General features: G+C 34.6%; 1 protein-coding gene across 1 annotated transcript; it reads right to left on the minus strand.

The window, feature by feature from the left end:
• Positions 1–1,381: 1,381 nt before the first annotated feature.
• On the minus strand, positions 1,382–3,792 carry LOC116141174. Its single transcript, XM_031426705.1, has 5 exons — positions 3,226–3,792; positions 2,428–3,055; positions 1,842–1,904; positions 1,683–1,739; positions 1,382–1,482 (listed from the first exon to the last, which is right to left on the minus strand). Exons 1-5 carry the CDS (start codon positions 3,790–3,792, stop codon positions 1,382–1,384), a joined length of 1,416 nt encoding a protein of 471 aa, XP_031282565.1.
• Between the last annotated feature and the right edge of the window lie 11,899 nt (positions 3,793–15,691).

The following is a 15,691-nucleotide window of genomic DNA, read 5'->3' on the forward strand; positions in this document are numbered from 1 at the left end:
TATCAAACGATACCCACTTCGGAGGAACCGTGAAATCTTGCGGCTTAGTCCGTGGATCCTTGCCGTTGATCATGGCAGACGATGATGGTCTTCTTGTACTTGGGCAACAACAGTTTGAGCAAGCAAAGCATTGCTGGTACCATGCAATTGGGAGCAAGATTGATTTAGAGAGTGGGCCATCCCAGGAGGTCCTAGAGCTTTATAACAAGGCTGAGGACGGCATGGAGAAGGGCATGCAGATGTGGGAGGAGATGGAGGAGCAGCGTCTGAATGGTCTATCCAAATTTGACAAATACAAAGATCAGTTGCAAAAATTAGGTTTGGATGGATTGCTTAAAGATGCATTTCCAGAAGAAGCTGCAAAGTTGGCTCATCAGTTAAGGACGCCCGTCCACAAGTTATGGAAGGGCGTCCAAAGTTCTTTTAATTTTTATATTTATATTATGGACGGGCGTCCCTTATTTGCGGATGTCCATCCAAAATTAATGGACAGCTGTCCATAAAGGATGAACGACCGTCCCTAAATGTTTTTTAATTTTTTTTAAAAAATTCTTAATGGACGGGCGTCCATTAAAATATGACATAACCTATGAATGGCCGTCCCTAATTTTTATAAAAATATTTTATTCCATTTTACTTATGGACGGGCGTCCTTTAAATGGGGACGCCTGTCCATAGTAAATAGACTCCCGTCCATATAATATGGATGGGAGTCCATGTAACTGAATGGCCGTCCATCCGTTCACTAGAAAAATATTTAATAACGCGTCTTTGCTGGTGTGAGTCAGGGGACACGTAGGCCGGTACACATTTTCGGTGCAAAAATGCCGGTATCCATAGCTTTATTGTTATGACAATAGCTACTGTTTTGGTTTATTTTTGCTGAATGGTTGTATGGATTAAGGAATAGGTGTTCCTCTTAAAGGAATGGTCGTTCCACTTGGTGCACATAAATTGCAAAGGAAGGAACAATCACTAGAACGAGACTGTTCCTCTAAAACGGCTTAGGTATGCTAGAACGCCTATTCCAATCCCAAGAATGACTTTCCAGTTCTAGGAACGGTTGTTCCAGTTCCAGGAGTGGGTCTTCCTATTCCTATTCTGAAATTTGTTTATTCTTCCTATTACTGATGATTGTTGTATGAAGTTATATGTATGTCACTGCAATTTCTTGATTATATTCCATACAAATTAAGAAATTATTGTTACTATCACTTAATTTGATATCTATATTATGTGTAATTTGTTAATCACTAAAGTGGCTGAATTAGAAATCGTCATAGATGTCAAATTAAGTAAAATTCAATTACTCATTATCAATGTTTTAAAAATCGACTCGAGACAAAACCTGGCAAGCTGGCTGGGTCCTGGGTGGACCGATTTAACCAGCTGGTTCGACCGTTGACATCATCATGCTGACGTCAGCAATGTTACTGTTCACAGAATGCAAAATTCCAGAATTTGGATCCAAATTATAAACTCCTGAATAAAAAGTCTTTAGCAAAGCATCATCAAACATCATTACATCAATAATACAACAAATTACAAATCAAAATAACAAAATGAAGGAAGAAATCACATAATAGTTGTTTAACACTTCAACATTCTAACAAAAAATGATCTTCACCCAATGGTCTTCAATCCATCCTTCCATCCTCAATTAAAATTCACAATTCACACACCATCTGATAGATGATCGTCATCATTATTAACATCGGCAACATCATCTACAAAAAATTCTATCAAAAAAGGAAAATCATAAGTTAAGTATTCCCATTTAAACTAATTGAATATAAACTAGCTACGACCAAATTGAAATTGCTTAAAAAATTGGAAACAACCTTCTGAAGCATCTATTGAGTCATAATAAGAAGGGTGATCACCACCATCTATAGGAATAGCTCCTTCTCCATATAATGATTGTTCCAATTCATCATAATTAAGCTCACCAACCTCCTCTTCCTCATCAACTATCCACCATTCAGTTTTATCAATACTCTCAAAATCAACAGGATCATAAGTAATTTTCTTGTAACAACTCCTGAAATAGCAAAATTAAATATTCAAATCATGACCAATAAAGACATCAATGAAAATAAAAGAAGAGATAATAATTAATAACAAAATGAAGAAGGCTTTATACCTATTTTGCAAACGCAAGTAATGATGAGTGAAAACCAAATCATTCAACCATGGATGCTCCAATCTGTTCCTTTTTTTAGTATGTATGTGTTCAAAAACACTCCAATTTTGCTCACATCCGGAAGAGGCCGAAGTTTGACTTAGAATTTTGATTGCAAACTTTTACAAATTTGGAGCACTAAACCCAAATGTCCTCCACCATTCATCTAATTGAGAATAAAAGTATAAATTACATAAGAAATAAACACAATTTCATAACTTAAAAATTTAATAACTATTACATACCCAACCGTGTAGTTTTGCAAGTTTGAAGAGCAAGCTCACGAGAAAAGTTTTCTAGACGGTCTCGATATAATCTACTCTCCTCCAGTAACATTGTCTTGCTCATTTTGAATGTACCTGATTTATTGTCAATAGTGTCAAGGAAACCATACATGACCTCAAGTTTTTTGGGAAAAGTATCTTCGTCATATTTAAAAGCAGGATTCAAATAATATGTTGCTGCATGAATATCATGGTGCAACATCCTATCCCAGAGCATCTTAATAATTATTGTATAAGGCTTGTACAAATTTTTCTTATTCTTAAACAGCTTCTTGATCCCCATCCTCGTTCTGTACATGCCTTCATACACATATCCTATTGAAGGCCTCTCATCTGAGTCTACAATTCGGAGCATAAGCATCAATGGACTCACAACTTTGGAAATTATACCAATGTCATCCCAGAATCGGTTATCTAGAACTATGGAAATAAAGGCAAAGCCTTTATTAGTTTTTGCATATCGAGACTCCACAAAAGTTATATATGTCATCGTAGATTTCAAGTCATGTTTGTGCTGATGTAGGCTACTCAATGCAATGAAAGTTGTGGCAAAAAGTGTTGCACCTAGGCGTATAATTTCTGTCCAACCCTATTCAAGTGATAGACAATAGATGTTAGTACTTAGTAAATTATTAAAAAATGTATATATATAATATGACTTGACAATGTAAATTATAAACATATGAGGTAAAGGTATATAACCTATTTTTTCCTCAACAAAGCTAGCACAAATGAATGATTATACACAAACTTTGTAACCTCAGATGCACATCTCGAAAGGTTAACTATGTGACTCATCTCAGCTATGTCTTTCAGCATCAAATCAATGCAATGTGCTGCACAAGGAGACCAAGTAATACTGCTATATTTTTCAAACAACATTTTTCCAGCAGCTTTATAATTTGCTCCATTGTAAGTGACAAGATGGACAATATTGTTTGGTCCAACCCATAAAGTTATTTCCTCAAACAAGCTGAACAATGTTGTAGCATCCTTTACAACATGTGAAGCATCCACTGATTTCACAAAACACACTCCTTTAGGACAGTACACTAGAAAATTAATCAGCGACCTATGTGAATTATCTATCCAATCATCAACCATTAAAGTACATCCAACATCCTCCAAAATGTTCTTGTAACCATCAACAAGTAATTGCACTTCTTTCCTAGCATCTCTTAATAAATTTACACGCAAATTATGATAAGTTGGGATTTTATACCCATGACCAATTGCAGTTATAGCATCCACCATAGGTTGAAAATAAATTGAATTAATAACATTAATTGGGATGCAAGAATCATAAAATAACCTTGCAATAGCCATGTCCGCTCCCCACTTAGCTTCTTTTTCGGCTAAAACACTCTTAATTGAGGGCTAAGACCCATGCTTAGTCCTCGGAGCAAAATAGTCACCTATCCTAATAGATCTTTTTCTCTTAGTGCTTGAAGTTGAAGTTGGAGTTGAACATGGAGAAACCTCTTCACACTCTTGATCTTCATCTAACATATCACCCTCAAATTGTTGTACACTAGCTCCATAAGGATTGACATTCTTACAAAGTTCAACTTTTTGTTTATTCTTAGCCCCAATTTCATTTAGTGCTTCTTTAATCTTGAACTTAACATTGAAAGGAACTTTAGAGCACTTTCCAACTTCTCCCTTTATACCCGCTAGATGCAGTTTCACTTGATAAATTCCTCCACCTCTGATTATCTTGCCACAGTAAAGATATGTTAATATCTTCTTTCCATTTTCATCCAAGCCCTCATTAACATGTCCCCATGCTATGTCATTCCTTCCTCAAAAAGATTGTGAAACATCCATGGAAGCAGATTTTTGACAAGACCCAGATGATGACATATTCTTTGTCTTTAATCTTGATCTCTAACCTGGCGACACAAATAACAAATAAGTTAGTATCGATCATAATAAAAAATATCTTCATAAATTAAATTAAAGATTCAATATGTTTGATTAATTCTTGCATGGCATATGTGTGTATTGTGTAAAGTGTAAACATAAGAAATTCAAATACTTCAAGATGTCCACATAAAGCCACAACATCATTGTGGCAATTAACCTCAATCAACCAACTATGTCTAATGGAATATGTCGCACTAAAATATGTTAGAGTAGGTGCCCTACAACCAATCAATTATTGTAAAATTGACTATTTAATAAATGTTTATTTATCAATAAAAGGCATATTCTTCTATATCGTGTATATAATGATATATGTCCTTAGGATGGTAGAACCATGATGAGGGTATCAAATGTTTCAAATCTTGATAGTGAGAACCTTATGATCACATATGATGGCCATTCTAGAAACGTCCGTAGCCCTAGTATTATTCTGACCAAGGACACCGATAATACGATAAGGCTATCATAGTGTTGAACGACTCTGTCAAAAGGCAGTGACTAATCTCACTTGTCAAGGTTGTTTGCTGATAACCTGGTGCAACGCATGGGTGCTTGCTAGAGGTAAGTTAACTAGACAGACCCACTAGAGGATTCCATATGGATGGTAACCTCAATGTCTATGGAATAAATCCTCTAACAGATGGTGGTGCATGTGATCCTTAGACTTGAGATCACTAGAGCGCCTTGTGCACCAATTGGTGTAGTTTGACACTAGCCCAATGTAGTTCTATTCAAAGTTATTAATACGGTAGTGATTGGCTACATTGAGAAGTGTATCGAGACTATGGTGGATCAACAAAAGATTCATCACTCCTGGGTACGGGAGAAGTCAGCTCATTGGGTAATTTAGTAAATGGCAATGACACTAAATTTGTGGCCACAGTGGGATTGAGTTGATGCTCAATCCAATTTAATATTCTTGTCATTAGTCTAGTAACTGAATACAAACACGTCGAGGATATCTGAGATTGACACTATTTCTGTACCTTAGTCTCGATGAGATAACAGTTGATGAAAGGATTTGATTGCACGGTAACCATTTCGTTGACAGGCTACGGTTTCGCTGAATCCAAATCTATTGGATGGCCATGATGCCTTGCTAGGGGCCAATCTTGGTCTGTGTGTAGTGAGACGATTAATTAGTGTTAATCGCGATACTGAACACTACTGATATGATGAGGAGCCTACGGGTCACACACTTAGAAGATAATTTAAGAATCAATTTGTGAGAAGGGTATTTTCGTCTTTTAGGACGAAAGGGTATTTTGGTAATTTCACTTTGCAATTAAATTCGCCGAGTTTATTGCCTGTATTAAATTTTAATATTAAAATTAAATTTGTGAGATTAAATTTAAATATATCTCTGTATATATTTAAATGATTTATTATTATTAATTAACTATTAATATATTATTATATATTAATTGATTTTAATTATAATAATAATTAATTAATTAAAACACCATAAAGAGTGTGTTTGGTTGCAAGGGTAAACTAGGGTTGGAGCCCATGGCTATTCCTAAGTGGAATAGGGTTTTAATTGTTGCACTATATAAGTGTAACTTAAAATTAAAACATGAGAATTATTCATTCAATTAAAACCCTAGCCACCCTATCTCTCTCTCTCAAGAAAAAATTTTTTGTTCTTCTTTCTTGATTCTTGAAGCCCTTGATTGTTCTAGCAAAATAATCAAGGGTTCTGCGGATTATCTTCGTGTGGACTTCCTTGAGTGCGATCCTACTTTGGATCGATTGACGAAAAATCATATGAACAGTAGAGGTGAACAGTAACAGTGAGCAGTAGGCGGTGAACAGTAACCATGAACAGTACCATGAATAGAGTTCCTATCTGAAAATAGAGATATTCGAAGGAGCCTCTAAATGTACGTAAGTATTCTAATCCTTGAATGGATTTACTTTATACAGATTTTGTTTATAAACATGTAAACAATATAATCTATACTCGGATCTAGGCAAAGAAAGGTAATTGATTTACCGATTGAATTTTTGTTTTCCGCTGCATATGGTAGATCACAAAATGGGAGGAGATTCTCGGTACCCCTGCTAACGACGAACACAGTAGTTCACGGTAAAGGCTGAAGAGACGAAATTCGACGGTGCAAGGGAGACTCCGGCGGAAGATTTTTAGGTTCAAACCAAAAGTGAGGGAAATGGCGTGAAAATGGGAGGGATATCTTTGATATTTGCTTTGGGACTGCGGGTTTAACTGTTTAATTTTTATAGAATATGGATTTAATTTTTAATTTTTTAAAGTTGACCCAGTTTTTTTTTTTAAATAACGATTGGACCAGCGGGTGCTAAAATGCATCAGTCGAACCGCGAGTGTAACTGGGCAGACTCATAACGTCGGTTTTTAGCCTCACCCGGCCCAGCTCACTGGTCGGGTCTCGGTTCAACCAGCCGGGCCGAGCTAGGTTTTTAAACATTATGAGTATGTGTTGCCACTAATGAGATGACATGATGATCTATGTTTTTACTTGGCATGAGTAATTTGAAGCTCATTGATTATAGAATATATACGGATCGCCCAAAGGTTGATCGATCAATTTTATAATCATGAACATAATCATGGTTCATTAATGTACTTGGTTCAATATGTTTTGTATATCCAAAGATAACAAGCATGCCTAATTGAAGTATATACAATTGCCAATTATGTAAAATTAAAATTAAGCATCAATCATGTTTTATTGTTGTATACTGTTGTATCACCCAAAGGAGAACTTCAATGTACATTTAATGTTTATGTGATTGATATGTCAATCTGTATTATGTATTTAAGTTATAACTCAAAGCATTAATGTGTGAGCATTATGTTAATTTTATAGAGTATCATCTATTATTCTGTAAAATGTGGAATAATCATTTACATACTCCATTTGGACCTGGTTTAATTCATGTCATTGGTGTTCGACTTATGTGGTTTGATATTGACTTATTCACTTAGGAGACTTAATTCATTTCTAGGATTTCTGGGTGTTTTTCTTAGACTATCCTTATCAAACTAGAGAAACCAACCCCTATTTATAATCACACCCAGGACCCCAAGTGGTTACTAAGGTGGTTACCTCAAGTTACATCCACTTCCTTCATTTAAAGGAAGTGGATGTTAATGCCCATAATTAAGTGGCAATTAATGGGCCACTTACATTCTCCTGCTTGGCCATTTTTGTCATGTAAAGAGTGAATTGACTTTGATGTATGTCCCTATATAGAACTTTAATTCACTCCTAATGGGCTGCCCACATTCATGATAAAAGCCTAGTTAGTAAATACGGTTATGGCAAAAAAAGGGTTCGAGAATTTTACGGGTATGATACGGCAAATGATGAAAAATATGTTTGTAAAAGTTTGGCCATAAAATTCGGATACAGGAAAAATACGGTACCGGTATATACGGGTTTAGTATGACGCATTGTCAATAATATATTTTAAAAAATACGGCAATATCAATCTTGGTTTTAACATTTTTCATGGACCACCTGGCTTAAAATCAATATAGCATTTCAAATGTAAAGTATTCAATTAACCAATAACAATTAGACCTAACAATATAACACAAATACACAATATATAACCGAGATTCAAATTATAGTCTCCATACTCCAACATAATATATAGCCAAGATTCAATTATAGTGTCAAACCAAACACATGAGTCATAACAAAACCAAAATTCAAAGTCGAATTAGAGCTCCAAACAAATAAAATACACAAATAATACAGCCAAAATTCAAATTATAGTTTATTAAAAAAACTCACAAAGTACATAAACAACAATAACAACTCAAAAAAGGGTACCATCTAGCCAAGAAATGTCATCATTATCCATCAAGTCATCCTTGTAACCCTTAATCGTAGGTGCAGAATTAGCATCTTCATCCATATGAATTTCTTCATATTCATAGTCTGGAAGCTCTCCCAATTTCTCAAGATCTATAGGTTCCAAGTCGTGACTCATCGTGAAAGTGAACTTATCCATTATCATCGTGTTCATTCTCACATACACAAGTGTGTCTAGCATTTCATGTGACAACCTATTCCTTTTTTTTTTTTTTTTTTTTTTTTTTTGACTAGCTTCAAAGGCACTCCAATTTCTCTCACATGATGAAGCGCTACAAGGTTGACTCAAAATTTGAATGGCATACATCTTGAGCATAGGAAGATCATCCTCATTGTAATCCCACCATATTCCTGCAAATGACATAAACAAATTTCTTGAATACAAAGAGAGAAGCAATGTACAAAAAAGATATACAAATTTTTAAAAAACTTACGAGGATGACTTGTTTGTAACATTGTTTTTGCCATTGCAGTAAATAAGGTAGTTGGCCTACTACGATACAACTGAACCTCCCTCATAAATGGATGATTTTCTTCTATTAGAAACAGGTTTTTATGAATGAAATTGATGCCATCTTTCATCTCCCTATCCTCTCTAAAATTTTGTGAGAAGATGGATTGAGAAAGACAGCTGTAGCATGTATCGGATGAATGATGTTGTTGACCTGGCGATTCTCAAACAATTCCCAAACTCTCCCATACTTGCTTGCCTCACTATTACATATTTCCTTGATTGTAACTTTTGCTCTCATCATTGCTTCATATAAGTAACCATCAGTAGATCCATCACCATCAACCAAACAAAGAACTTGAACCAATGGCTCAATAGTTTTTATAACCTCCCTTCTTCTAGCCCAAAAATCACTCTGAACAATTTCAATGACCCTTTTACCTGACTCGGTCTTACAATAATCAAAACCCCTCCATTCAGATAAAGCAATAAAAAGTCAAAGTTCATTATGATACGTTTACAAGTCTTAAACACTTGTAAACATGAGCGGACAAGGAATTGCAAGTCCTAACACACTTGCTAATTCGGTTGAATTGAAGAAATTCACTCCAAGTCCTAAAACACTTGGTTTGTGGAATGTGGGGAGCTATGAAGACCAATCGGCCCAAGCAAGTTCAAAGAAAGAGAAGATTCTAAACATTTCAACCCAAGTCACTCCAAGTCCAAGCATAACAAGGGAAGCTCAAGTCCACCAAGAAAGAAGCCCAAATGTTCAAAGTGTCAAATTCGTCCCAATTTGCATTACAAAGGGGAAAGTCCACATGACCCCTTATTGGATCCATTTGCATGATTCTAAAGGCCCAAATTCTTACACCCTTATTAGTATACTTAATTAGGACCATTGATTAGCTTTTGATCCAATGGAAGCACACTTAGACAACTAATGGGGTGGTTAAAGACATAGATCCTAGAATTAGGGAATTGTGTCTCTTTTGCATTAAATAGGCATGGCCTTATTTTTAGAATGAATGGCTTGTAATATTTAGCTAATTTTATTTCATTTTCTTGTATTTATAATTTACTTGTTTATCCTTGTATTTGTCTATATAAGGGTAATTGTTCCATTGTATCAATTAATCTTAAAATATATGAAAATTGGTTTATCCATTTGAGAGAACTTTTGTGTTCTTTGATTGTGCATTCTTCATTCAAGTCTTGGCAAGGGGATTTGGTGGTGAATCAATTCAAGTTGGTGGAACAATCCTTTATGCTTGAAGTGTTTCTACTTGTCTTGGTCCGAAATTGCAAGTAAGTGTGAGATTTTCTTGTTTTGTGTTTGGCCGAATTTTAACTTGGATTTATGGCATGTTGTGTTGTTGAATTGGTTGGATTTGGATCACATTCTCCAAATCCAACACAGATTGAAGCATTAAAAAATTTAAAGCGAATCTTGTGGCACAAGGTTGTCTCAAATGTCTATCTTTGGTGTACTCTGTCATTGTTGCATGAAAAATTGTGTACCATGTCATGAACATAACTATTATTCTTGCTTCATCTATGGCAATTTTTACCCAATTAACTTCTTCATATATGTCTTTCAAAAGAAGCTGAATTCCATGAGCAGCACACCTCATCTTATACATTCAAGGATAAAATCCAATGAGCATGTCACCAGCAAATGTGAAATTGCTACCATTATCAGTTATGAATTACATAACATGTTCTTGTCAATTGATTCAATCACAAAAACAACAATTTCTTTCAAATAAATCCCAGTTTTTCTTTCTTAGGAAACATCCAATGATTTTATAAACACTACACTGCTAGGTGAATATGCCACAAGATTAATGAAAGATCCGTGTATATTAGTCCATATATCAAACATTATAGTGCAACCAGATCCAGATGTATCCCAAGAACGCTTCACCATAGCAATATACTCATCAACACCTTTTCTAGATTCTGGAATTAACTTAGCTAGAAGAGTTGAGTAACATGGAAGCTCTTATGCTACACCATATTCAACCACTGCCTTAACAAATTCTCCAAAAGCACTAGTTTGAACAACATTAAAAGCGATATTGTTGACCACAAAACACTTAGCAAGCATTTTATCAACAAACTCCTTGTCTTTTTTCCTGTTCATTTCTAGTAAAGATGCTTCACTTTGACGTCTTTGGCTACCTTTAGAAAGTGGTTAAAATGGTGAATCTGTTTCCTCCTCATGATAATTAGAGTTTAAAGCAATAGAAGAATCGGTTGAACTTTTTAATTTTTTGTAACTTCCACTTCCAGACATAGCTAAGAACGCACATGCTTGTGTCTCATGATTGACTTTATTACAAATCTGAACATCATGGCCAGTAATTCTCGACAAGTGTGCTTTAATTCTATAAGCCCCACCACTAAATACTTTTTGACAGAATTTACATTTCCATTCATTCCCCTGGAGCTCCTCAACATGCTCTCAAATTTTATCTTTTTTCGTACCATATTGGTTGAGCTTGCATTTACAAGAACATAAAAGAGAACATCATCAAATACCAAAGGAAAAAAGATTGATTAAAAAAAAAAGAACATGTGAATTTCATCATTATCAATCAATCAATTAATGAGATTAAAATTGATAGAAGATTTTGTTGTTTTATATTCCTATTAAAGCTACACCTCTATTTAATGCATGTGTTTCCTTCCTTGCTTCAGATTCTAATGAAATGTATTATTTAGCTACTATAATACGAAGGGATCATTTAGTTTACAAGGAATATTGCTAACAATTAATACTATTATTTCTCCGATTTGCTTATTATCAATCTCTGCATCTTACTTAGTGTCGTAAGAATAAAATATAATTTTGTAAATTATTTTCATGAGAACACTAAATTTATATAAATTGTGTGTAATCAAAATGTCTTTCAAAACACTTTCGGTGTTCAAACGTATAAGTTAACTAAAGAACACATCATCCCAATTAATACACCCCATTTCAACTCCTAATTAAATAGCCAAATAAGGACATTAAACCAATGAATTACCTACTCTTTAATTTCTTCTTTTTAATCATTACTTTTCCTTAAATTTATTAAAAAGCAAAACTAGGCAACTAGCTAAGTAGTAACTTTTGTTTCATGTTTAATTTCTTCTTTTAAATCATCATTTTTCCTTAAATTCATTTAAAAGCAAAACTAGCTAAGTAGTAGCTTCTGGCACCTCTACTGCTCAACAACACAAACAAAAGTCTAACAAGAATTGAAGTAAAGTACAAGAACCTTACTGATAGGAAGCACCAGCAACGGTGTGCTCAATGGAGGAGCTATGGCAGGATCGCAGGATCGCAGGAGTGGACTAGATCTCGGTCTAAGAGATGGCAAGAGGAACTTTGTCGGTCTTCTCAAACTGATTTGGCTCACTGGCAGGGACAACACCCTCTTTGAGGGACTACAAAGCAACAGATTGAGTTTCCTTTTTCGGTTTGCTTGATCCCTTTTACTTACTGGCCTTGTTTGCATGTGTAAAATCACACTCAAATACAAATATAACTTTCACAAGCATTTCATCAAACATGTTTCAAACAAATCCATCAATCCACCAACGTAACAAATCCATCAATCAACCAGCCCCCCATACTACTACTTCTCACACACCAGCATAAACACAAGCAATCAACCAACATACAAGATTCAAAGAGAATAGAAGAGTGTGTACCTTGAAGTCTTGTACTTGAAGCTTGGAAAAGAGAGTTAAAAAGAGAAGAGAAGAAGAGATCAAGACTCAAGAGATGAAGAAAACTAGAAAACAACTTTAAAGAGAGCAATCCATTGAACTGTTGAAGATTTGAAGAAAGGCCAAAGACATCGAAGAGAGTTAGAGAAAGAGAACTAAGGAAGATGAGAAAAGAGATTTTGTTTAATTTGATTTTAAGTTAAACCCCACTAAAACGACGTCGTTTTGGGGTCATCAATTAATAATTTTTTGTTTGCAAAAATTCATGAATAATTCATGAATTACAGATGGTCATATTATACGTGAATAATTCAGCAGCCCTTATAAAATATGAAAATTCACGTATAAAGCGCAAATTTACTAACTAGGGATAAAAGTACAAGTCATGAATCATGGTGGTATATGCTTTATTACAAGAACACACTCTTCCATGTATTACATGAATTGTCCATTTTATAATGAATGACAACCAGACTTTATAGAATCAAATTCAATAATTTATTCTTGGGTCAACTTTATTACCTTAAATAGAATAGGCATCTGTCATTATAAAAACTATATGTATACACAAAATTAATGATAGAAGACTTTAATCAAAATCGTCAAATTTAAATTTGCAAAGTCTTACAGGGAATTATTAATATAATGATTTACATAAACCCATATGGCTTACATGAGCCAGATACACTTGGGTGGAAAACCTTTGGTGAAGGGATTAGCAATGATATCATTTATGCTAATATGTTCGATCAATACATGACAATCTCAAACATCCTATTTAACAACAAAATACTTTATTTCGATGTGACAACTTCAACTTACTGAACATGTGTTGTTAGGGAACCGTATAGCTATTGTATTATCACAAAATATTTTTATTGGTCTTTCTACTTATGAGACCACCTTTAAATTTGTGATAAACGGTCTTACCCATGATGCCTGAGAAACTGCTTCATAACACCCTACTACTTTAGCTTCCATTGTGGAAGAAGGTGTCTTTGATTGTTTTACACAACGCCAAGAGACTCCTCCTCCAACAAGGAGAAGAATGAAGCCTGAGGTAGACTTTCTTGTGTCTTTACATCCAGCATAATCTGAATCTAAATATCTGATTAACTCCAAGTCATTAACATGCTTATAGATAAGCATGTGATCTTTGTCCTTGAAGATATCTCAACACCTTTTTTACTACTATCCAATGGGTCAGGCCAGAATTTTGTTGAAACCTACCCAAAACTCCCACTACATATGAAATGTCAGGTCTTGTGCAGACTTGTGCATTGTTTAGACTTTCTGTTGCAAAAGCATAGGGAATATTCTTCATGGATTGATGCTTTAAATTAGTCTTTGGACATTGTTCAAGACAAAGCTTGTCTCCTTTAACAATAAGCTACACTTGATAAATAATGTTTCATATTGAAACGCTCCAAAACCTTTGCAATATAGCCCATTTGAGACAATCCTAAGGTCTTTAATGACATGTCTCGGTGAATCTTTATGCCTAAGACATAAAAAGCTTCACCTATACCCTTCATATCAAAGTTATGAGCTAGAATTTGTTTTGTTTCATGTAGCATTCCAAGATCATTGCTAGCTAAGAGAATGTCATGCACGCACAATAAAAGTATAAAAAAACTACCTCCTTTTATCTTGATGTAAATGCATTAATCAGCTCGATTTTCTATGAAGCCAAATGCCAAAATAGTTTTATCAAACTTTAGATACCGTTGTCTTGAAGCTTGCTTCAAGCCATATATAGATCTCTTGAGCTTACAAACTAAATGATCTCCTTTGTCCGAAGTGAATCCTTCAGGTTGATCCATGTATACCTCCTCTTCTAGATCACCATTTAGAAATGCAGTTTTGACATCCATTTGATGTAACTCAAGATCATAGTGTTAGAGCAGGTGCACTAAAGCCAATAATTTATCTCTTGTAAACATTATTTATAATGAATAAAGGCATTGCTTGTTTACAAGCATCTATACTATAGCCTTTATCTATTGCATATAAAGAAAATAGTATATGTCTTTAGAAATGCTAAAACCTGTGACAAGGGAATTAAGTGTTATAAATCTAAATTGTGAGAACCCTAGGAGCACATATGGTGGCTAGTCTAAAACTGTCCATAGTCATAGTATAACTCTGACCTAGGACACAAATTATACGAAAAAACTATCATTGCGTTGAACAACCCTACCAAAAGATAGTGCAAGATCTCACATGTCAAGGTTGTGGGCATCAACCTGGTGCAACACATAGGTGTTTGCTTGTGCAAGTCCACTCGACCCATCAGAGTATTCCATACAAGATGGTAAACCTAATGTCTATGGAACATGTCCTCTTACAAATGGTGGTGCATGTGATCCTTCGGCTTGAGATCACCAAAGCGCCATGTGTAAATATCGATGTGATTTGAAAGTAGCCCAACATCATCTCTCTTAGCGATTACCAGAATGGTGGTGATTGAGTACATTGAGAAGTACACTATAGCTATAATGGATCAACAAAGGATTCATCACTCTTGGTTACAGAAGATCTTATCTCGACGATATATTTGGTTAAGGACTACGACTGCAAATCTGTGGCCATAATGGATTCGAGTTGGTGCTCGAATCTGATTTTATATAGTCATAGATTCGACAACCAAATATAAACATGTCAAGGTCAATACTTTGAAGTAAACACTATTTATGTACTTCAAACGTTGATGAGATATAAGATGATGAATGGATTGAATTGCCCGGTAACCATACTATAGAAAAGGTAAGCCTAATCGTTGATTCTTTATTTGCTAGGTAATCATGTTGCCTTGCTTAGAGGCCAATCCTGATTGTGTACAAAACACTAATTGGTCAATGCTTAATTAGGTATTGGGACACTGCCAACAAAATAAAGAGCCTTCAGGTCACACACATAGAAAGTAGTTAAGAGAGAAAACGGATTGGAAGGGCATTTTTGTCCTTTGGGCAAAAAGGGCATTTCTATAATTTGGGAGGAAAATGGTATTTTCGTCATTTTGGACGAAAAGGTTATTTGGGTAATTTTGCTAGGGTTGACTCCAATATTCGATATTTATATTGAAGGAACTTTAGCAAAATTGGATTTATATTAAGATTAACTAATATGGAGGAATATATTTAATTTAATTAAATATATTAAAACCCATTAATTAAATATGTATATATAAAAATATATATGGATTAAATAAATAGTAGTATTTATTTATTTAGGAATATGTATTTATATAGGAATTAAATAA

Source organism: Pistacia vera, unplaced genomic scaffold, assembly GCF_008641045.1.
Source record: "Pistacia vera cultivar Batoury unplaced genomic scaffold, PisVer_v2 Contig394, whole genome shotgun sequence".
In the NCBI taxonomy this organism is placed as follows: Eukaryota; Viridiplantae; Streptophyta; class Magnoliopsida; order Sapindales; family Anacardiaceae; genus Pistacia; species Pistacia vera.

What these genes read in the sequence shown, in the direction of transcription:
- LOC116141174 (XM_031426705.1), bottom strand. Translation starts at nt 3,792, where the DNA reads ATGGCTATTGCAAGGTTATTTTATGATTCTTGCATCCCAATTAATGTT. An exon ending in TTGCAAAACTACACGGTTGG is followed by an intron (nt 1,905 to 2,427) that starts GTATGTAATAGT and finishes TATATGGAGAAG; the next exon opens with GAGCTATTCCTATAGATGGT. An exon ending in TGACGATCATCTATCAGATG is followed by an intron (nt 1,483 to 1,682) that starts GTGTGTGAATTG and finishes CTTTTTATTCAG; the next exon opens with GAGTTTATAATTTGGATCCA.